Genomic DNA, 25,389 nt, shown 5'->3' with positions numbered 1-25,389 from the left:
CTCTTCCTCACACCTCCTGTAGTACACAGCCTCCTCCTCTACCTCACACCTCCTGTAGTACACAGCCTCCTCCTCTACCTCACACCCCCTGTAGTACACAGCCTCCTCCTCTACCTCACACCTCCTGTAGTACACAGCCTCCTCCTCTACCTCACACCCCCTGTAGTACACAGCCTCCTCCTCTACCTCACACCCCCTGTAGTACACAGCCTCCTCCTCTACCTCACACCCCCTGTAGTACACAGCCTCCTCCTCTACCTCACACCTCCTGTAGTACACAGCCTCCTCCTCTACCTCACACCTCCTGTAGTACACAGCCTCCTCCTCTACCTCACACCTCCTGTAGTACACAGCCTCCTCCTCTACCTCACACCTCCTGTAGTACACAGCCTCCTCCTCTACCTCACACCTCCTGTAGTACACAGCCTCCTCCTCTACCTCACACCTCCTGTAGTATAATACAGCCTCCTCCTCTACCTCACACCTCCTGTAGTACACAGCCTCCTCCTCTACCTCACACCTCCTGTAGTACACAGCCTCCTCCTCTTCCTCACACCTCCTGTAGTACACAGGCTGCTCCTCTACCTCACACCTCCTGTAGTACACAGCCTCCTCCTGTTCCTCACACCTCCTGTAGTACACAGCCTCCTACTCTACCTCACACCTCCTGTAGTACACAGCCTCCTCCTCTACCTCACACCTCCTGTAGTACACAGCCTCCTCCTCTTCCTCACACCTCCTGTAGTACACAGCCTCCTCCTGTTCCTCACACCTCCTGTAGTACACAGCCTCCTACTCTACCTCACACCTCCTGTAGTACACAGCCTCCTCCTCTACCTCACACCTCCTGTAGTACACAGCCTCCTCCTCTACCTCACACCCCCTGTAGTACACAGCCTCCTCCTCTACCTCACACCTCCTGTAGTACACAGCCTCCTCCTCTACCTCACACCTTCTGTAGTATAATACAGCCTCCTCCTCTACCTCACACCTCCTGTAGTACACAGCCTCCTCCTCTACCTCACACCTCCTGTAGTACACAGCCTCCTCCACTACCTCACACCTCCTGTAGTACGCAACCTTCCCTCTACCTCACACCTCCTGTAGTACACAGCCTCCTCCTCTACCTCACACCTCCTGTAGTACACAGCCTCCTCCTCTACCTCACACCTCCTGTAGTACGCAGCCTCCTCCTCTACCTCACACCTCCTGTAGTACACAGCCTCCTCCTCTACCTCACACCTCCTGTAGTACACAGCCTCCTCCTCTACCTCACACCTCCTGTAGTACACAGCCTCCTCCTCTACCTCACACCCCCTGTATTACACAGCCTCCTCCTCTACCTCACACCTCCTGTAGTACGCAGCCTCCTCCTCTACCTCACACCTCCTGTAGTACACAGCCTCCTCCTCTACCTCACACCTCCTGTAGTACACAGCCTCCTCCTCTACCTCACACCTGCTGTAGTACACAGCCTCCTCCTCTACCTCACACCTCCTGTAGTACACAGCCTCCTCCTCTACCTCACACCTGCTTTAGTACACAGCCTCCTCCTCTACCTCACACCTCCTGTAGTACACAGCCTCCTCCTCTACCTCACACCTCCTGTATTACGCAGGCTCCTCCTCTACCTCACACCTCCTGTAGTACGCAGCCTCCTCCTCTACCTCACACCTCCTGTAGTACACAGCCTCCTCCTCTACCTCACACCTCCTGTAGTACCCAGCCTCCTCCTCTACCTCACACCTGCTGTAGTACACAGCTTCCTCCTCTACCTCACACCTCCTGTAGTACACAGCCTCCTCCTCTACCTCACACCTGCTTTAGTACACAGCCTCCTCCTCTACCTCACACCTCCTGTAGTACACAGCCTCCTCCTCTGCCTCACACCTCCTGTAGTACAGAGCCTCCTCCTCTACCTCACACCTCCTGTAGTACACAGCCTCCTCCTCTACCTCACACCCCCTGTAGTACACAGCCTCCTCCTCTACCTCACACCTCCTGTAGTACACAGCCTCCTCCTCTACCTCACACCTCCTGTAGTATAATACAGCCTCCTTCTCTACCTCACACCTCCTGTAGTACACAGCCTCCTCCTCTCCCTCACACCTCCTGTAGTACACAGCCTCCTCCTCTACCTCACACCCCCTGTAGTACACAGCCTCCTCCTCTACCTCACACCCCCTGTAGTACACAGCCTCCTCCTCTACCTCACACCCCCTGTAGTACACAGCCTCCTCCTCTACCTCACACCCCCTGTAGTACACAGCCTCCTCCTCTCCCTCACACCTCCTGTAGTACACAGCCTCCTCCTCTACCTCACACCTCCTGTATTACGCAGCCTCCTCCTCTACCTCACACCTCCTGTAGTACACAGCCTCCTCCTCTACCTCCTGTAGTACACAGCCTCCTCCTCTACCTCACACCTCCTGTAGTACACAGCCTCCTCCTCTACCTCACACCTCCTGTAGTACACAGCCTCCTCCTCTACCTCACACCTCCTGTAGTATAATACAGCCTCCTCCTCTACCTCACACCTCCTGTAGTACACAACCTTCCCTCTACCTCACACCTCCTGTAGTACACAGCCTCCTCCTCTACCTCACACCTCCTGTAGTACACAGCCTCCTCCTCTACCTCACACCTCCTGTAGTACACAGCCTCCTCCTCTACCTCACACCTCCTGTAGTACACAGCCTCCTCCTCTACCTCACACCCCCTGTAGTACACAGCCTCCTCCTCTACCACACACCTCCTGTAGTACACAGCCTCCTCCTCTACCTCACATCTCCTGTAGTACACAGCCTCCTCCTCTACCTCACACCTCCTATAGTACACAGCCTCCTCCTCTACCTCACACCTCCTGTAGTACACAGCCTCCTCCTCTACCTCACACCTCCTGTAGTACACAGCCTCCTCCTCTACCTCACACCTCCTGTAGTACACAGCCTCCTCCTCTACCTCACACCCCCTGTGGTACCAGCCTCCTCCTCTACCTCACACCCCCTGTGGTACCAGCCTCCTCCTCTACCTCACACCTCCTGTAGTACACAGCCTCCTCCTCTACCTCACACCTCCTCTAGTACACAGCCTCCTCCTCTACCTCACACCTCCTGTAGTACACAGCCTCCTCCTCTACCTCACACCTCCTGTAGTACACAGCCTCCTCCTCTACCTCACACCACCTGTAGTACACAGCCTCCTCCTCTACCTCACACCTCCTGTAGTACGCAGCCTCCTCCTCTACCTCACACCTCCTGTAGTACACAGCCTCCTCCTCTACCTCACACCTCCTGTAGTGTAATACAGCCTCCTGCTCTACCTCACTCCTCCTGCAGTACACAGCCTTCTCCTCTACCTCACACCTCCTGTAGTACACAGCCTCCTCCTCTACCTCACACCTCCTGTAGTACACAGCCTCCTCCTCTACCTCACACCTCCTGTAGTACACAGCCTCCTCCTCTACCTCACACCTCCTGTAGTACACAGCCTCCTCCTCTATCTCCTGTAGTACACAACCTCCTCCTCTACCTCACACCTCCTGTAGTACACAGCCTCCTCCTCTACCTCACACCTCCTGTAGTACACAGCCTCCTCCTCTCCCTCACACCTCCGGTAGTACACAGCCTCCTCCTCTACCTCACACCTCCTGTAGTACACAGCCTCCTCCTCTATCTCCTGTAGTACACAGCCTCCTCCTCTACCTCACACCTCCTGTAGTACACAGCCTCCTCCTCTACCTCACACCTCCTGTAGTACACAGCCTCCTCCTCTCCCTCACACCTCCGGTAGTACACAGCCTCCTCCTCTACCTCACACCTCCTGTAGTACACAGCCTCCTCCTCTCCCTCACACCTCCGGTAGTACACAGCCTCCTCCTCTACCTCACACCTCCTGTAGTACACAGCCTCCTACAATACCTCACACCTCCTGTAGTACACAGCCTCCTCCTCTACCTCACACCTCCTGTAGTATAATACAGCCTCCTCCTCTAACTCACACCTCCTGTAGTATAATACAGCCTCCTCCTCCTCTACCACACACCTCCTGTAGTACACAGCCTCCTCCTCTACTTCACACCTCCTGTAGTACACAGCCACCTCCTGTACCTCACACCTCCTGTAGTACACAGCCTCCTCCTCTTCCTCACACCTCCTGTAGTACACAGCCTCCTCCTCTACCTCACACCTCCTGTAGTACACAGCCTCCTCCTCTACCTCACACCCCCTGTAGTACACAGCCTCCTCCTCTACCTCACACCTCCTGTAGTACACAGCCTCCTCCTCTACCTCACACCTCCTGTAGTACACAGCCTCCTCCTCTACCTCACACCTCCTGTAGTACACAGCCTCCTCCTCTACCTCACACCTCCTGTAGTACACAGCCTCCTCCTCTACCTCACACCTCCTGTAGTACACAGCCTCCTCCTCTACCTCACACCTCCTGTAGTATAATACAGCCTCCTCCTCTACCTCACACCTCCTGTAGTACACAGCCTCCTCCTCTACCTCACACCTCCTGTAGTACACAGCCTCCTCCTCTACCTCACACCTCCTGTAGTACACAGCCTCCTCCTCTACCTCACACCTCCTGTAGTACACAGCCTCCTCCTCTACCTCACACCTCCTGTAGTACGCAGCCTCCTCCTCTACCTCACACCTCCTGTAGTACACAGCCTCCTCCTCTACCTCACACCTCCTGTAGTACGCAGCCTCCTCCTCTACCTCACACCTCCTGTAGTACACAGCCTTCTCCTCTACCTCACACCTCCTGTAGTACGCAACCTTCCCTCTACCTCACACCTCCTGTAGTACACAGCCTCCTCCTGTACCTCACACCTCCTGTAGTACACAGCCTCCTCCTCTACCTCACACCTCCTGTAGTACACAGCCTCCTCCTCTACCTCACACCTCCTGTAGTACACAGCCTCCTCCTCTACCTCACACCCCCTGTAGTACACAGCCTCCTCCTCTACCTCACACCTCCTGTAGTACACGGCCTCTACCTCACACCTCCTGTAGTACACAGCCTCCTCCTATAACTCACACCTCCTGTAGTACACAGCCTCCTCCTCTACCTCACACCTCCTGTAGTACACAGCCTCCTCCTCTACCGCACACCTCCTGTAGTACACAGCCTCCTCCTCTACCTCACACCTCCTGTAGTACACAGCCTCCTCCTCTACCTCACACCTCCTATAGTACACAGCCTCCTCCTCTACCTCACACCTCCAGTAGTACACAGCCTCCTCCTCTACCTCACACCTCCTGTAGTACACAGCCTCCTCCTCTACCTCACACCTCCTGTAGTACACAGCCTCCTCCTCTACCTCACACCTCCTGTAGTACACAGCCTCCTCCTCTACCTCACACCTCCTGTAGTGTAATACAGCCTTCTGCTCTACCTCACTCCTCCTGCAGTACACAGCCTTCTCCTCTACCTCACACCTCCTGTAGTACGCAACCTTCCCTCTACCTCACACCTCCTGTAGTACACAGCCTCCTCCTCTACCTCACACCTCCTGTAGTACACAGCCTCCTCCTCTACCTCACACCTCCTGTAGTACACAGCCTCCTCCTCTACCTCACACCTCCTGTAGTACACAGCCTCCTCCTCTACCTCACACCTCCTGTAGTACACAGCCTCCTCCTCTACCTCACACCTCCTGTAGTACACAGCCTCCTCCTCTACCTCACACCTCCTGTAGTACACAGCCTCCTCCTCTACCTCACACCTCCTGTAGTACACAGCCTCCTCCTCTACCTCACACCTCCTGTAGTACACAGCCTCCTCCTCTACCACACACCTCCTGTAGTATAATACAGCCTCCTCCTCTACCTCACACCTCCTGTAGTACACAGCCTCCTCCTCTACCTCACACCTCCTGTAGTACACAGCCTCCTCCTCTACCACACACCTCCTGTAGTACACAGCCTCCTCCTCTACCACACACCTCCTGTCTGTTTTGGCAGTGTCCACACTCTGCAGTTTCTTCCAATATAACCGCAGACCTTCCAGTAAACTTCAGCTTTGCCCCTCCCAGCCCTGAGTCTGGTCACGTGGCCATGACATCACGGAGGGCCTTCACCCACTGGGAAACACATCTGCCATGGCTTCTGCTGTCACCGAGCTCCAGTGCCTGACAAGCACGCAGCTGGGAATAAGACAACATGGCGGCCGCGCCTTAGTGACCCTGACAGACTGGCTGCACAGAGCCTGAAGCCGCGCTGCGAGCAGGAGGAGGCGGAGGTAAGTAGTCACTATGTCTGTGTGTGACTGCTGCAGCGTGTAATGTGCAGAGGGGGAGGAACCGCATCATGTGCATGACAGCCCGGACCACCTACCTGAGGATTGTCTACGCACCTGCATCATGCCCTGACACATACCTCTATAGCTGCACACAGTGATGGATAGCTACATACCTGCATCATATAGAGATACTTACCTATATACCTGCATTATACAGTGATCCTCACCTATATACCTGCATCACACAGTGATCCTCACCTATATAACTGCATCATACAGTGATCCTCACCTATATACCTGCATCATACAGAGATACTTACCTATATACCTGCATCATACATGGATACTCACCTATATACCTGCATCATACAGAGATACTTACCTATATACCTGCATCATACATGGATACTCACCTATATACCTGCATCATACAGAGATACTTACCTATATACCTGCATCATACATGGATACTCACCTATATACCTGCATCATACAGAGATACTTACCTATATACCTGCATCATACATGGATACTCACCTATATACCTGCATCATACAGAGATACTTACCTATATACCTGCATCATACAGAGATACTTACCTATATACCTGCATCATACATGGATACTCACCTATATACCTGCATCATACAGAGATACTTACCTATATACCTGCATCATACATGGATACTCACCTATATACCTGCATCATACAGAGATACTTACCTATATACCTGCATCATACATGGATACTCACCTATATACCTGCATCATACAGAGATACTTACCTATATACCTGCATCATACAGAGATACTTACCTATATACCTGCATCATACAGAGATACTTACCTATATACCTGCATCATACAGAGATACTTACCTATATACCTGCATCATACAGGGATACTTACCTATATACCTGCATCATACAGAGATACTTACCTATATACCTGCATCATACATGGATACTCACCTATATACCTGCATCATACAGAGATACTTACCTATATACCTGCATCATACAGAGATACTTACCTATATACCTGCATCATACAGAGATACTTACCTATATACCTGCATCATACAGAGATACTTACCTATATACCTGCATCATACAGGGATACTCACCTATATACCTGCATCATACAGGGATACTCACCTATATACCTGCATCATACAGGGATACTCACCTATATACCTGCATCATACAGGGATACTCACCTATATACCTGCATCATACAGGGATACTTACCTATATACCTGCATCATACAGATATACTTACCTATATACCTGCATCATACAGATATACTTACCTATATACCTGCATCATACAGGGATACTTACCTATATACCTGCATCATACAGGGATACTCACCTATATACCTGCATCATACAGAGATACTTACCTATATACCTGCATCATACAGAGATACTTACCTATATACCTGCATCATACAGAGATACTCACCTATATACCTGCATCATACAGAGATACTCACCTATATACCTGCATCATACAGAGATACTCACCTATATACCTGCATCATACAGGGATACTCACCTATATACCTGCATCATACAGAGATACTTACCTATTTACCTGCATCATACAGAGATACTTACCTATATACCTGCATCATACAGAGATACTTACCTATATACCTGCATCATTCAGAGATACTTACCTATATACCTGCATCACACAGTGATCCTCACCTATATACCTGCATCATACAGGGATACTCAGCTATATACCTGCATCATACAGAGATACTCAGCTATATACCTGCATCATACAGAGATACTCAGCTATATACCTGCATCATACAGAGATACTCAGCTATATACCTGCATCATACAGGGATACTCAGCTATATACCTGCATCATACAGGGATACTCAGCTATATACCTGCATCATACAGAGATACTCAGCTATATACCTGCATCATACAGGGATACTCAGCTATATACCTGCATCATACAGGGATACTTACCTAAATACCTGCATCATACAGTGATGCTTGCCTATATACTGGCATCACACACTGACGCGTAGCTGTATACCTGCGTCACACACTGACACGTAGCTGTATACCTGCGTCACACACTGACACGTAGCTGTATACCTGCGTCACACACTGACACGTAGCTGTATACCTGCGTCACACACTGACACGTAGCTGTATACCTGCGTCACACACTGACACGTAGCTGTATACCTGCGTCACACACTGACACGTAGCTGTATACCTGCGTCACACACTGACACGTAGCTGTATACCTGCGTCACACAGGGATACTTACCTATATACCTGCATCATACAGGGATACTCACCTATATACCTGCATCATACAGAGATACTTACCTATATACCTGCATCATACAGAGATACTTACCTATATACCTGCATCATACAGAGATACTCACCTATATACCTGCATCATACAGAGATACTTACCTATATACCTGCATCATACAGAGATACTTACCTATATACCTGCATCATACAGAGATACTCACCTATATACCTGCATCATACAGAGATACTCACCTATATACCTGCATCATACAGAGATACTCACCTATATACCTGCATCATACAGAGATACTCACCTATATACCTGCATCATACAGGGATACTCACCTATATACCTGCATCATACAGGGATACTTGCCTATATACCTGCATCATACAGAGATACTTACCTATTTACCTGCATCATACAGAGATACTTACCTATATACCTGCATCATTCAGAGATACTTACCTATATACCTGCATCACACAGTGATCCTCACCTATATACCTGCATCATACAGGGATACTCACCTATATACCTGCATCATACAGAGATACTCAGCTATATACCTGCATCATACAGAGATACTCAGCTATATACCTGCATCATACAGGGATACTCAGCTATATACCTGCATCATACAGGGATACTCAGCTATATACCTGCATCATACAGGGATACTCACCTATATACCTGCATTATACAGGGATACTTACCTATATACCTGCATCATACAGAGATACTTACCTATTTACCTGCATCATACAGGGATACTCAGCTATATACCTGCATCATACAGGGATACTCAGCTATATACCTGCATCATACAGGGATACTCAGCTATATACCTGCATCATACAGGGATACTCAGCTATATACCTGCATCATACAGAGATACTCAGCTATATACCTGCATCATACAGAGATACTCAGCTATATACCTGCATCATACAGGGATACTCAGCTATATACCTGCATCATACAGGGATACTCAGCTATATACCTGCATCATACAGGGATACTCAGCTATACCTGCATCATACAGGGATACTCAGCTATATACCTGCATCATACAGGGATACTCAGCTATATACCTGCATCATACAGGGATACTCAGCTATATACCTGCATCATACAGGGATACTCAGCTATATACCTGCATCATACAGGGATACTTACCTAAATACCTGCATCATACAGTGATGCTTGCCTATATACTGGCATCACACACTGACGCGTAGCTGTATACCTGCGTCACACACTGACACGTAGCTGTTTACCTGCGTCACACACTGACACGTAGCTGTATACCTGCGTCACACACTGACACGTAGCTGTATACCTGCGTCACACACTGACACGTAGCTGTATACCTGCGTCACACACTGACACGTAGCTGTATACCTGCGTCACACACTGACACGTAGCTGTATACCTGCGTCACACACTGACACGTAGCTGTATACCTGCGTCACACACTGACACGTAGCTGTATACCTGCGTCACACACTGACACGTAGCTGTATACCTGCGTCACACACTGACACGTAGCTGTATACCTGCGTCACACAATGATAGGGGCATTTTTTTAATAAAAATTGATACAGTGACCCACACTGCCTCCCTAAATAGGAGTCTGAGGTCACTACATATTTAAATGTATAACAACATATAACTTTGAATACATCGCTCTAATGAAGACAATAAAACCCCTTAGGCTGCTTTTATTGTATCTACTAACTGCTTTCCATTGAGGCACTTAAAGGGAACCCCCCCCCCCAAACTTTACCTTCTCTATGTATGCCCCTTGTGACTAAAGATCCAGTCGTGGAGGCGGGGGAGCTCCAGCATACAGTCAAGATACCCCACCTCCTACCTGACACTTCAATCCCTGCCCCTCTCAGGAAAAAGGAAGGGGAAATAATGGAGTTTAGAGAGACACTGGCGGCTGTGTGTGACTCGTTGCAGTGAAATCATCTCCGTCATTCACCCCTCCCTCAGGAATTCTCTTCAGCCAGGTTAGCAGTGTCAGCATAGGGGAGGAGGGCTGACACTGGTAATGTCCTTTCTTTTTTTTCTTTTTTTTTTTATTCACTATTTAGCGCAGTTACCACCTATCTGAAAACTCATGGAGGGAGATTTATTAGATGTGTCTGAAAGCAGAACTGTTCTAGTTTTCCATGGCAACCAATCAGAGCTCAGCTTTAATTTTACTAGCTGCTGGGGGAAAATGAAAGCTGAGCTCTGATTGGTTGCCACGTGCAGCTAGAACTGTTCTGCTTTCAGATATTTCTGATAAGTTTCCCCTTTTTTTCCTTCTTTTTCACTTTTGGCTCCTTTCATGGAATGTTTATTCTAATGATTTTACATTTCTGTTTAACACTCTTCAGGTTTGGAAACTTATCAGAAAAACTCAATATTCTTTTGTTGCTGGGAAGAAGTTACTATTTGTGAAATGAGATCTGTAACCCTCAAGGACTCGGCCAGCTCCTTACCGAGGTACAGGCAGATACACTGTATACACTGGATTTGTGGAATTGTTGCAGTTTTCTTAGCCAAGTTTTTAAACATTCTCATAACTTTATTGCAACATGACTGCTAAACATCATTGTTATTGCTCCTCTGACTTCTGAGGTTATTGATGGCCCCAGCGGTCGCCAACTCGGAAGAGGGGTCTGCAGCACCAGAAGGGGAAGTCAGTACAAGGCGATTTTATGTGTGTGTGAAAATATCCTAAAAGGCAAGGTTATTGTGTAGTCCTATATCAATCCTAACATGAGTAAAATATCAGTATTTTAAGCTAATTTAATAAATTGTGTATCTCCTAAAGCATAGAATAGTAAATGCTATAATTGTAAAATAACACAGATCAAAATTACAGAACACTTTCAGATATGTGCAAGTTATTGGTGTTAATCTTGCATTTTGTGCTAATTTCCTTCATTATTTGACAAACCCTGTTTAACTGGTAGCCTAGTTGCTCCCCAGTTCAGTACTGAACAGGCTAGACTTACCTTTGCTGAGGAGTATGTTGTGCGGACAAATGTGCTCCATACTTTATTCTGGTGATGAAAGTAAGTTTAATTTATTTGGATCTGATGGCAAAAATTTTTGCCGGAAGACTTGCCGAAACTTGGAAAAGACTGAATCCAAAGTGTGTAAAGAAGTCAGTGAAAGATAGGGGAGAAAGTGTCAGGATTTGGGGAATGTTTTCTGCAGCATGAATTGGACCTGTTTACAGCTACAAGGCAGAGTGAATGTAAGTGTGTATCAGAAACTTCTTCAACAACTTGTGGTTCCTTCCTTGCGTTCTTCACTCAACCAGCCTACTATTTTCATGCAGGACAATGCCCCCTGTCACACAGCAAAATGGGTAAAGCAATTTCTCAAAATAGAAAACATTGAAATAATGAAGTAGCCGACCCAGAGTCCTGATCTAAACCCAATAAAAAACCTCCGGAAAATCCTTGGTGGCAAATTTATGGCCAATAAACCCACAACAATCACAAACCGGTGCAAGAGACTGGAACAAGAGGGGACCAAAATCCCAGCAGTCGTGTGAGACACTAGTGATGTCCTGTGGCCAGAGATTTGATGTCTTTCATAGTTAAGACCTGTGCACTTCTTACTGATTGGTGACTGGTGTAAAATATTTTGCCTTTTCACCTATAGGTGAACAGATGAACAAGCAATCAGGTGACAGTAAAAAAAAAAATAAATTATATAAAAATTAACTAAAGGCCCCTAAATGCCATATAAACGTCCAAACTCTGAATCTAAAAAAAGGAAAACACGACACAAACAATACATGTACATTGTCACGTCCGTAACAATCCAGTGTAAAAAATAATAATAATAAAGCACACCAAAATTTTGGATTAATGTGCATCCAGCCAAACAAAAAAAGCAATAAAAAGTGATCAAAAAGTGACATTAACCCCACAATGATTATAAAAACATCCAACTAAGCCAGTAAAATGTAAGCCACAATACAACTAGCAAAGAAATCTATATGTTATGCCTATTAGAAGACGACAATGCAAAAACAAGTGATTTTTCTCTCCAAATACATTTTTTTATTTATTTATTTTTATTCTGCACAATTATTCAAACACAAAATATAAATGGGATATTACTTTATCGTACTGACCCATAGAACATAAATAACAGGATGGGGGCCCGATTTGCATTTTTCCGACGGGTTATCCGAATATTTCCGATTTGCACTGATTTTCCCTGAATTGCCCCAGGATTTTGGCGCACGTGTCGGAAATCGGGGGCGTGGCCGTAAAAAACCCAACAGATTCGGAAAAAACGCTGCATTTAAAAAAAAAAAAGTGTCGCTTGACACGCGCTTACCTGCACCCAGCGGAGGACGGTGAACTTCAGTGCAATCCGACGAACTTCAGCACAGCAGAGACACCTAGTGGACATCGGGGGAACTGCCTTAGTGAATCCTGGCCGGACCCGGATCCTCCGCAGAGAACGCGCCACTGGATCGCGAATGGACCAGGTAAGTAAATCTGCCCCGATATCTTTGCTTTAAAAAAAAAAAAAAAAAGTTAACCCCTTCCTGACATGGAAAAAAATGCATGTCCAAGTTAACGGGTAGTTCCCGCACCTGGATGTGGATTTTCGTCCTGTAAGCGTGACAACTGTAAACGCACATATGCTTTTGTCATGTTATGGGCTTTTGGAACGTGTTATTAGTGTAAAATAGTGTGTTGATGACCGGTTCCCTTTAAGGGGTTGTCTGGAGATTAAAAAACATGGCTGCTTTCTGCCAAAAACTTTGACACACCTGATCATGGTTTGTACCAGTATACAGCTGAGTTGCAATACCGACACGAACCATGGTCAGGAAGCAAGCAGCCATGTTGTTCAACCTCCAGACAGCCCCTTTAATTAAAGGCTTTTATACACCTGACAACTTCCTTTATCTCTTGGTGATATTCATGAATTGTGATCCCACAGATGACATGCCACACTCAAAGAATATTACTGCATGTACCGCCATTCCTATATCACCCAAATTACCCCCAATATACTATAACCAACTGTGTCCCCACTTACTCCATCAACCTCAACAATTTGTATGCCTTGAGGTTGGTGAAGCAGGTATTAGCTCCTCTACTTTGTGTGTTCCCATTCTGTATACTATGACTCCCTGCATTGCTCATCCTGTAGTTTGACTTTCTCGGTAACTGTACACCCTGTATGTTAGCAAATAATTTATATTGTTTGTGAAATGAAAAGTTATACAATTTTCTTCATCAATTCCTCATAAGTTTCTAGATCTCTGCTTTCATTCAACAGGAAAATTCATTGCTTACTTATGTGGCTAGAAACCGATCCCTGGTCATGTAATGTCACACGGGTGCACAACTCATTATAGCTCATGTCATATAATGTCACACAGATGCACATCTCATTATATCCCGGGTCATGAGATGTTACACAAGTGCACAACTCGTTATATATCCCTGGTCACACAGGTGCACAGCTCGTTATATATCCCTGGTCGTGTGATGTCACACAGGTGCACAGTTCATTATATTCCTGATCATGAGATGTTACACAGGTGCACGTCTCATCATACCCCTGGTCATGGGATGTCACACAAGTGCACAACTCGTTATATATCCCTGGTCACACAGGTGCACAGCTCGTTATATATCCCTGGTCGTGTGATGTCACACAGGTGCACAGTTCATTATATTCCTGATCATGAGATGTTACACAGGTGCACGTCTCATCATACCCCTGGTCATGGGATGTCACACAGGTGCACGGCTCATTATATATCCCTGGTCACACAGGTGCACAACTCGTTATATTCCTGGTCATGTGATGTCACACAAATTTGCGTCTCGTTATATCCCTGGTCATGTAATGTCACACAGGTGCACAGCTAGTTATATTCCTGGTCATGTAATGTCACACAGGTGCACAGCTAGTTATATTCCTGGTCATGTAATGTCACACAGGTGCACAGCTAGTTATATTCCTGGTCATGTAATGTCACACAGGTGCACAGCTAGTTATATTCCTGGTCATGTAATGTCACACAGGTGCACAGCTAGTTATATTCCTGGTCATGTAATGTCACACAGGTGCACAGCTAGTTATATTCCTGGTCATGTAATGTCACACAGGTGCACAGCTAGTTATATTCCTGGTCATGTAATGTCACACAGGTGCACAGCTAGTTATATTCCTGGTCATGTAATGTCACACAGGTGCACAGCTAGTTATATTCCTGGTCATGTGATGTCCTGGTCATGTTATATCACACAGATGTCATACCGGTCTCCACTGGAGGTAAACATATAAGCTTAGAAGGACAGCAAGCAGAGATCTAGAAAACCAAGAGGAATTGATATAGAAAGTATATTGGAAAATTGTATAACTTTTCCTCAAACATTATTAAATTGTTTGCTGAAAGTGGACAACCCCTTTAAATATCTCTACCCACAAGTCCCATAGAAATTGGTTAAGTAACAAACTTTAATACCTTTTCTATATACTTTTATGCACCATTTTCCTAATAACTATAGTCTCCCTCCTCTGTGCCTACTGTAGTCCAGCTATGTCCTTATACACTAGAGCCCAAAAATTGTACACAGGACTCCTAGTGTGATCCGTTATGGTTGGAGAAAGGTGGAAGGAGCGCAGCCCCTTTATGTACATAGGTCAGTATTTATTCAAGTAAGAGAAGAGATGCAGTAACGCAACTTATCCACTATGTTGAGATCTGTTCTTCCAGCTCCATCCTCTGGTTGTGATTGCCAAGCTCCTACCATATATATATTAACTAGAAACCTATGGTAAAAAATGATTACTACCTCCAGCGCTGTGCTAATAATCATTAATATATCTGATTTTACCATCTAGCACAATGGAGCCTCCTAATTCCCAGTATAATAAGTCTCTGCTGTACTGGAAGAAGAAGGTTCGCCTTGAGTATATGCGTCTGCAACAACTGAAGAGATTACAGGTCAACCAGGCAGCTCAGGTGAGCAGAGGAGAAGACAAGTCATAGTCGGATCTGGTAGTAATAGAATTCATCCTAGAAGCATAGAACACCAATTTGTATTATTTCTGTAATGTCTTTGTATCATAACATTTTAAGATACCCTATAATAATGCATTTTTTTATACTCAGCACCTAAATACTCAGGAGACATACGTGTAGTACTTACTGCACTTCATATAGAAGGCTAAGGGTGATGTTATACTTGGTGTTTTTTGGGCCGTTTTTAGTATCATAACAAACGCATGCGTTTTTGTCTGGTTTTCCAATTTGCGCAATTAAAAACGGAGACAAAAAGCATCAGTTTTTAAAAACCGCATACGTTTTTACGATCTGAAAACACACTAACTAAAAATGACCCAAAAACAGCCCTAAAAATGCCATGTGTGACATCACCCTTAATAGGATCTGACAGTGCTCCTAACAATGTCAGCGTTGGTAAATACATGAACTGTATATCCTATAGTATAATAATTCTGCACCACCATTTCTTGGAACGTGTTGCGATGTCCCTCTAGAATGCTGATTTCTCTTCAGTGAGTCACACACAGCCAGTGTCTCCCAACCCCTTCTTTCCCCTCCCTCAGGAATTTCAGCAAGTCACACATAGTCAACTCTCTAGCAATAAGGGAGATAATTTTTTCTGCAGCGAGGCACACAATGCCAATGCTTCTCTCTCTCAACCCCCTCATTCACCCATCCCTCAGGAGTTCAGTGACTCCTAAACAAGCTCCTTGTGACTTGGTGTATCCCCTGGCAAGGGGCCAGCACTTTTTTAAAACAGATTTTAGTTAGATCTAAACTATTGTTTTTTATGTAAAAGAAAGAATTTGGTGCAGTATGAAGATTTCTGTGTGAACCTGTCATTCGGTTTAATGATGAAAATCTGATGACAGGTTCCCTTTGATAAAATACGAGACCTGAAGCTCATTTCATTTTTACAAAGGCTGTAATATATTTACTTGTCTGTTGTATATTGATTCATCCTAGGTCATTTTGCTATTTGTAGGACTTAGTATTTTGTAAGGTTTTCCTTCTCTTTTTACCAATCAGGCGTGTTACGTGGAGAATATCATGAAGATACACGAGAGAACAGATCTATTAAATGAGCAGTGGAAAAAGCTAAGGCTGCAGCCACTGAAGATAATGGATCCTTCCAATACGCATCCTTTTCTTAAAAAGGTAACTTTGTGCCCCTAAGTATGCAAAAATATAACTTATCCTATCCATGTGACAACCTATTTCACAGACCAAAAAATGGGGGTCCCATAACCCCTTGTTTTTAATGGGGCAGTGTAGTACATTGGGTGTGCTGCTGCAGTATATGGTAGAGTACATCCCACAATCCTATACTGATTTACTGGAGCGTCGCTGCTCTACCATCGCTCGCAAACCCCATTCTTGGCTGTCCTTTGAATAGGTGACAATTTTCACTTTCACTTAAGATCTCTGCTACATGTCATATAACAGCGAGTCACATATCATTTTTCTCTTCCCAGTGCACGGTTGAAAGTTCTTTCCCTGGTTTTGACGTCCAGACTGTTTATAGCCGATCCCTGAACACGGTAGCTCTCGTACCCATTATGTACTCTTGGTCGCCCCTCCAGCAAAACTTTATGGTATGTTCTGTGACATCTCATTAGTCTTCTAATAAAAGGCTACTTTATTCATTTTACATGTTCTGTGCATGAATCTGTATGAAGAAACCTGGTAATTTATCTTATTAGAGCAATTGTTCCTCCTCCCACTGAATCCTGCTGTAATCGATCTGCCATGAAAGAAGGGGACAGATTTTCACTGTTCACTGAGAGATCAGGTTACAGCTGAGAAGAGATTTGCCTAATTACATTGCTGTCAACATTGCGATTATGTGTTGTTTACACATTTTAACAAACAGATGCGTCAATACATTGTTACCATGTAAACATCATGTTAACACTTGTGTTTGTTAACACTATGTTGTCTTCAATGTAATTGGGCATATCTCCTCTTCTCGGGTGTTGTGATTTGTTTGAAAATGCATGCGTTAACGTCATGTGTGATATCCTTTGTACCTCTTCTGTGTCTGTGTAGCATCTAGTCTCCACCTTCTAGCTCAGGGACCAATGACTATTAGATTTGGATCCTACAGAGGGGTAAAGGATCACTTGCTACACTTTCAAGGGAGTCTATAAGTTCCTAAATGGCTTATAAATCAATAATATTATGCCGTAGAAACCTTTAATTGAACCAGAGCTGTCAACCTTTGTCTGCATTGCACTTTTAATCTGTAAAAGTGACATTTATATAACAGGGTTTCAGAATAGGACATTTTATTAGCTGCTTTGGTAAGATAAACCCGCTTTTACAAGTGAGATTCTCGAAAAAGAAGGATCATCTGAATTGATCCATAAAGTTGTTGTACCTTTCTTCCCAAGGATCATTACTTTTGTATGACACAGTCAATAAGGTAGCACGGTGGCTTAGTGGCTTGCTAGCCACTAAGCCATCTGGGTCAACATCTGCAAAGAGTTTGGATGTTCTCTCCGTGTTTGCGTGGGTTTCCCCTGGGTCCTCCCATTTCCTCCCACACTCCAAAACATACTGGTAGGTTGATTAGATTGTGAGCCCCATGGGGACAGATACTGATCTGCCAAGCTCTGTGCATCGCTGCAGAATCTGTTGCCCCTATATAAACAAAGGAATTATTATAAAGGAATTAACCAAGCGCAGTAGGCATCTCCAACATGTGCTTCCAGTTCAACTTAAAGAATGTCTGAAACTGGGTAGTACTATAACATCAGAGACATAGAATGGCACTTACCCCTCCTCGTGATTCAATCAATCTTTATTCCAGCTTGTTAAGCAATCACGGCTTAGGTAAAGGGAGTGATGCAGAAGTGTTGTACAGGCAAGCGACGGTCGTTTCCAAAGCTGGGTAGTTCCTCCAGGATTGAGCAGGTTGTGATCCTGTTATATGGATTGCAGGGGGTTCTCTGCCTTCATTTATATATGGATAGGGGATAAATGTGGCATTTCAGCAAACTCAATTTTACAGTAAATAAGATTTGCCTCTGTGAATTGTTTCATTTCTTGAGCACAATTTCCAAATAAATAATGGCATGCTTTTACCAGTTTTACTTCTCCACATAAATTTCTAGGTGGAAGATGAGACTGTATTGTGTAATATCCCTTATATGGGAGACGTAGTGAAAGAGGAGGATGAAACCTTTATTGAGGAACTGATCAATAACTATGATGGGAAGGTCCATGGAGAGGAAGGTGGGTTTTGGTCATAGACCTTTAATTGCAGTTGAGATTAAAGGGGCGCTCTTACACGAGCATCGGTGGCACTGCTAACGCTTGCTCTTTACTGTCTATTGTTGCGTTGCTCCTGGGCATGTATCTTATACTAATGTCATATCCAGGAACATCCCAACAATTCACTGTACGTCGCTGCTCACTCTCGGGTAAGAGCGCCCTACAGATGTTCAGATAGCGAGTACATTGTAATGTTACTGTTGATTGTTCATAGTGCATTTAATTTGTTTCCCAATCACAGAGGTGGATTTTCCATCTGCAATGACTTCTAGTCCACGCTTACATGAACGTGAGCGTCTCTTTATGTACGGTCACTCTTTCTCGGCCGGGCGCAACAGCACATCAAAAACGGGTATGCATCCCTTTGTCACAAAGAAGCCAAAAGGATCATGCTGATAGTACAGTTACCGTTTTGCTTATATAAGGTTATCTAATAATGCAGTATTGAATGTAAAATCAAATGGCAAAATCATACAATATGCAACAATATCTTGTATTTCATCCCGTTCTTGGCACGCTTTAAAATGTCTTTTTTTTATTATTATTATTATTTTATTTTTGCCTTTTTCATCATGTTCTTATAATGCTTCCCACAGCCTTGCATGCAATGAATTGCTGCTTACTTTTTCAGCTTCACATGCGACCCCACCCCAAGTAATAAGCTGACTACCAGGGTCCGGCAACTTGTACCCATTAGCCATCAGCACCATAGAAATGAATAGAGCAGCAGGGTGCAACTGGCTTCTCTATTCCTAAGGGGTACAACGGACCCCCATTCTCGTCACTGTGGGGGATCTATCTCCCCTGTAGAGAGGAGGCCGCTTAATGATCAGCAAGTTAGCCTCTATACCGGGGAGACAACCCCTTTAAGACACTGCCATAAGATGTGTTAAAGCTGAAGTGCACAGGTTAGCGTTAAAACAAAAAGAAAAGTTATTACATTTTATAAAGAAAAAAGGCAAAACACAAATTGTTCTTTTTACCAATTAAAATGTTTTCTTGCTGTACACAATAAAAACAGTACACGTAATACAAATGCAAGCCAGCATAATTCATGCTTAACCGTAATGTAATTACTTTGGTTGGGCTGGGGGGGAGGGGGGGGGGGTTATCTTACATTCATCAGTTCCAAAGTTCCAAAGAACCAATGAAAACATCAACTCAAATCGCAAACAGGAAAACCATCAAATTGCAGAAAAATAATGAAAGGTTGTTTTTTTTGTTTTTTTTTTAACAAAGTCAATCAATTAAACTTTATGTAAATCTATACGGTACCATTAAAAAAACAATTTTTTTCAATGACTTTTGTAATGTAAAGATGTATACAATTGCCTGGTGTGTAAGGCTCAAAGATGAATGGGGCTTGAGGGGGTTTAAGGAAATCTACCATTTTGTTTAATAAATTATGAACCAAACATATCTTGAGAATGCTGTAGGTACACTCATGCAGGCACATATCTTGTTAATCCCTGTGATGAGTGGTTATGCTGAAAAAACAATTATAACTTTCTGGGAAAGCTGGATTGCTTCAGACTGACATTAATAAAGACATTACACAGAGCTTTCTGAACAGTCCAGACAGGATTAATCAACCTGAGCTGGATCACTCATACACAGCAGCCGTGGGGGGGGGGTGTTGCAGCGATTGATTACATCTGCCTATCAGGGATAGGTACGACTACCCGTACTGAAGGTGACGTCACCAGTACCACCGTTCAAACAGATCTAGTGGAGCCGCCGGCCGGGGCTTTGTACACTGATCTGCCACTACGTGGATTTACGAGGAGCAGGAGCGTTTATCAGCAAAAATTACCATCTATATCGTTATCTCCAACGGTCCATGTATAGAGGACTGCCGCAATAAAAGCACAATAAGGAGCACGCTTGGACATCACTCCGACACCACTCCGACATTTGGTAAGTGCTGCCAAACAGAGGTTAGTCCACTACATGAACCAAATATTCAGACTGCTATACAGTAGGCTCTTTGTACCCAAAATTTGTATGCCATATATAACTATAACATTCTCAAGGTGTGTTTGGTTCATAATGTATGAAATCAAATGGTAGATTTCCTTTAAAGTTCAAGTGTTACTTCAATGACCCGTTTTTTTCCCCACTGGTCTGTACTTTATATATATATATTCCTTGGTCTTTCTCAAGCCTTGCATGTAAGCTTTATTAAAATGAAACTCCAGTCTCCCCCTGCGCTGGCTCTAAAAAACACTTAGCATTTCTGCACATCTTCCACATTTCCTTCGATACACAGGTCTATGCCACTGCATCAAAAAAGGCCCCCTGCCATGGCTCAGTGATCTGGCTAATAATCAATCAGGATTTCTATAGTTATCTTCTATACGTAAAATATCCTTCACCTATTCTTTGTTGTAGTTATTATCACCACCAGTGGAACAGATTGCGATTCATATGTAAAATGTCAATTCAGAGTATTGGCAAGAAAAAACTCAAATCTTATGGCAAGGTGAGAAATGATGTGCCAGCCTATTAATGGGTACAAACCTGACTTTTCTCCCAAAGCTTGCTTGAGAGTTCAGCTTTAAAACGCATTAAGAATGGTCTAATGTGCCGATTTTCATGCTTAACTTGCTTCATGCTGTACACATTATATATTTTGTGGAAAATTGTAACTTTTAATGTAATCATTTTTAGATAGAGCTCATATTATTGTACTTTTATTCTATGGTGAAAGTAACCTGGATGTCAGGATTTTCAGCATGTGCAGCATCGAGTAGGGACTTTTCCTATGGATTTCCTCACTGAGCTTTCTGCTGCTTAAAATTCAAGGTATATAAGATTGTAAAACCTTAAATAAGAATATTCAATTGTGTCTTAATTGGTCAAGGAGGCGAGGAGCAACTTCATGTAATCAGGCATTTATAGTGCTAAATAACACAAGATTGTGGCCCGCACCAGATCACAGAGGGGTGAGTAGTGCTCTCTTCTAGGTTCTGGTCAGGCGAGCACATGGTTGAGTTCACGAGTCCTGACAGTGTGGGACAAGTCAGTTACACCTCACAGGGTATGATTGACCACTATAGGACCAGATAAAGATGTTCCATGCCCCCTTGACTAGTTAAGATATCTTGGCATATGACGATTTATGGTTTTACAGGCTTGTAACTTGATGCTGCACATGGTTGGACCAGCTTAAGATGGACAAACCACCGGACAGGTTCCATATAAGAAAGCTGTGCCTTGGTTCTGTGCAGGTTCCGGCATTCTGGATGATGGTACCTTTCTGGAGCTGGTTGAGGCTCTTCTTCAGATAACCGATGACACGGAGAGTAGGAACAGTGACTCTTCGGGTGGAAAGGTTGAAGAGGTAAAAGGCGACGGACCCATGACTCGAAAAAGAAAGAGAATAGCAGAGGAAGGTAGGAAAATGGTTTAGAGATCCCTTATTTTAAAATAATCTTTTAGTAATTTCTACAATGAAACTATCTTATATTGAAATTGGTAATTGTTTTGCCCATCTACAATATCATTAAGTTCTGTTAAAGACTAAGGATACCATCGACATGGAAGATGTCCCACCCTACCATGTTTACATTTAGCAAGCAAGTGATTCCTAAAAAAGAATCTCTCTGCAAAAATTGCACATGGTCTATTAAAGTAAATTTACCACCAGGATGAAGGATTGTAAACCAAACACACTTTTAGATTCTTATGCCCTGGTTTTAAGAAAAAAATGCTTTAAATTTATGTAAATGAGCCTGAGGGGCTCCAGGCTGCATAGCTGTTAGTTGAGCCTAGAGCCCCCAAGGCTCATTTGCATAACATTAAAAGTCTTTTTTTCCTAAAAACATGAGTATAAAAAGCTAAAAGAAGAGCCCCTCCTGCCAGAGGGGGCGCACACCACTATATCAGTGTGCTTGGTTTACAATCCTTCATCCTGGTAGTAGATTTCCTTTAAGTGTAGTTTATACTTTGCCATTGATGTCATTATTAGCCATAGCCTTCATTTATTTCTTCTGTCCTGTTCTGAAATTATGGGGACAGCTAGCACTAATGTGTCGTTTTAGCTATTAATAGTTTTACATGTGTTTCTTTTTATTGTCCAGGTGAGGGACAGGTAAGCGGAGGAAGTAACTCTGCTTCCACAAAAAGCTCAGCGGATACTAAAGCAGAAGCAGAAGATAAAGTCTCTAATCAGAGCAAAACAAGAGGTTAGGAATATTTTTTCTGTAATTCTGTGTTTCATCCCCATGTACACTGAATAAGTACCGTATATACTCGAGTATAAGCCGAGGCCCCTAATTTTACCACAAAACCTGGTAAAACCTATATTTTTTTACTCGAGTATAAGCCGAGTTTGGGGTTTCAGCACATTTTTTTATGCTGAAAAACTAGGCTTATACTTGAGTATATATGGTAATACATGTATGATCAGTAGGATCATTGATACAAGTTTGATACAAAATGAATGGCAGCTATGGAGTTAAAAGTGAAGAAGTTGTTGTTAATAATTTATCCAAGCAGACAAAAACATTCTACAATGGGCCAAGAAATCCGATGTAGGCCGCCACTTGGCCGAGCAACAATGAGCAACCAATAAAAGCTCTTCTGATTTAATCATGTGTTTATGAAAACAAGAATCAGAATAGTGCAGGCTACATTGTTTCTGTGACTTCATGGTTATAAAAACTAAGCCTTAACAGAATGAAATGGGCAAATTATAGATGTCTTTAGTGTTGACAAAGACTTCTAAGAATGCTGTGGTTTAATGCTGATTTCATCAGGCTTTGCTTTTACTTAAAGGAAATATACCACCAGGATCAACTATTGTATACCAAGGACACTTACATACTGGTGTGTGCCCCCTCTGGAAGGATCTGCTCTTCTTTTAGCATCTTATGCCCTTGTTTCTACAAAAAAAAGCTTTAAAATGATGCTAATGAGTCAGAAGGGCTCTGTTTTTTTTTACTAGAGCCCCCTCAGTGCTGCAGATTCACAGGCAGGAAGTGCAGGGGAAGGGATCTACGTTGCACTAGAAGTAAGAATAGTTTATATATAAATATCCAGTTCACCTATTTTTGCATATGGGTCACCTCTGCCGTTTCTACCTATTTTTAACAGGGAGCATTCCAGCTCATTTTTTATCATGGCTTTTGTGTTATTTTTTGAATTTGCATAATATAGATTGAATAAAGAAAATGCAATTTTAAAACTATTTTTCACGAGTGCTGGATCCATCTACGTTGTACTAGCCTGTAAAGCTACAACACAGAGGGGCTCTGGAAACATCCTGTCAGAGCCTTTAAGGCTCATTAGCATAATTATAAAAGTTGATTTTCAGTAAGAGATAATCCTGGCGGTTCCTCCTCCAGAGGCACAGACATGATGAATGGAGGAGGTTAATGTGTGATTACACCCAACTCCCGTTAAAAAAAGAAACCTCTGCTGAGGTGGTGCTGCCTAATGCAAGAGGCTCAACTCACCTTGTGGATGGAGCAGCCCTGCTGCTATTCCTAATGTGTAGTATGTACAGTACACTGTACTGTAGTTTTAGGCAAAATTAGTTAGGTTAGAAACATTTTAATTCAAGTTAAACCTGTAAAAAGAGGATATTTTATTATTAATCATTAAACATTGCAAGTTAATGAGAAATACATATAACATCAATGTGTTCTCTGATCAGCAAAGTTATTGGTTTGGATTGTGTTCCTGTTAGGAAGCAAGAGGAACACAAAAAGCCCGCTGCCCAGTGATCTCATCTTCAATGCCATCTCTGCGGTCTTTCCAGAGAGAGGCTTTCCAGAAGAAGTGAAAAAAAGGTAAGTGATCCATACTGATATTGTTTATACCGACTCGCCAGACTGTTGCACTTGACTGGACCAGAGACAATATTACTTCTTTATTATGTTTGGACTTCTTTGGGCAAGTAGTGTAAAAATACCCAAACCAGGCAACCCTATTTCTCTCGGCTATGATTGGGCATACAGTGTTTCCCCGAAAATAAGACCGTGGGGAAGATTTATCAGAAGTGTAAAAAGGTAGTTGCCTAGTTGCCCATGGAAACCAATCAGAGCTCAGCTTTGATTTTAAAAACTGCTGTGGGACGTTGAAAGCTGACCTCTGATTGGTTGCCATGGGCCATTAGAACAGTTCTGCTCCCAGACACTTCTGATAAATCTCCCCCAGTGTCTCCTAAAAAAGGCACTAGGTCTTATTTTCAAGATGTCTTATTTTGACATGAGCAACACTTTTTATTGTTGAACAAAAAATCTACTTCTCTAAGATTCTTATAACTGGCCAAACTCTAAACTTCGTGCCTACTCCATTTCTATTGGAATCATTGGCCCCAATCTTTTCTTATGTTTATTAATAGCATTTTCCTTAAATGAGCCCTTCTTCTCCTGGTGTCTGCTTGTATCACATTTGCAGAGCAACAGTCAGTGATTTCATACCATGAATTCTTCCCCCATGTCATAACCTTTTACCTTTAACCTGATCTACTAATACTGATGTATGAGGTAGGGGGCGCT

General features: G+C 43.9%; 1 protein-coding gene across 2 annotated transcripts in view; it reads left to right on the top strand.

Annotated features, from left to right (window-relative positions):
• Window positions 1-5,968: 5,968 nt before the first annotated feature.
• EZH1 (enhancer of zeste 1 polycomb repressive complex 2 subunit) overlaps window positions 5,969-25,389 on the top strand; it is a 36,697-nt gene continuing 17,276 nt past the window's right edge. Inside the window, exons 1-10 of one of the 2 annotated variants that reach the window (XM_072111745.1) lie at window positions 5,971-6,249; window positions 10,941-11,049; window positions 15,445-15,565; window positions 16,637-16,765; window positions 17,083-17,202; window positions 18,724-18,844; window positions 19,125-19,235; window positions 22,114-22,278; window positions 22,966-23,070; window positions 24,576-24,678. In XM_072111745.1, the coding sequence (XP_071967846.1) occupies window positions 11,006-11,049; window positions 15,445-15,565; window positions 16,637-16,765; window positions 17,083-17,202; window positions 18,724-18,844; window positions 19,125-19,235; window positions 22,114-22,278; window positions 22,966-23,070; window positions 24,576-24,678 (1,019 nt within the window). In that variant the 5' untranslated portion in view covers window positions 5,971-6,249; window positions 10,941-11,005. Of the gene's footprint in view, window positions 6,250-10,940; window positions 11,050-15,444; window positions 15,566-16,636; window positions 16,766-17,082; window positions 17,203-18,723; window positions 18,845-19,124; window positions 19,236-22,113; window positions 22,279-22,965; window positions 23,071-24,575; window positions 24,679-25,389 lie in introns of both variants that reach the window. The other variant, XM_072111746.1, reaches the window with a different exon arrangement.

Source organism: Engystomops pustulosus, chromosome 6 (genome assembly GCF_040894005.1).
Source record: "Engystomops pustulosus chromosome 6, aEngPut4.maternal, whole genome shotgun sequence".
NCBI classification, from domain to species: Eukaryota; Metazoa; Chordata; class Amphibia; order Anura; family Leptodactylidae; genus Engystomops; species Engystomops pustulosus.
This window is presented reverse-complemented; position numbering and strand designations above follow the sequence as displayed.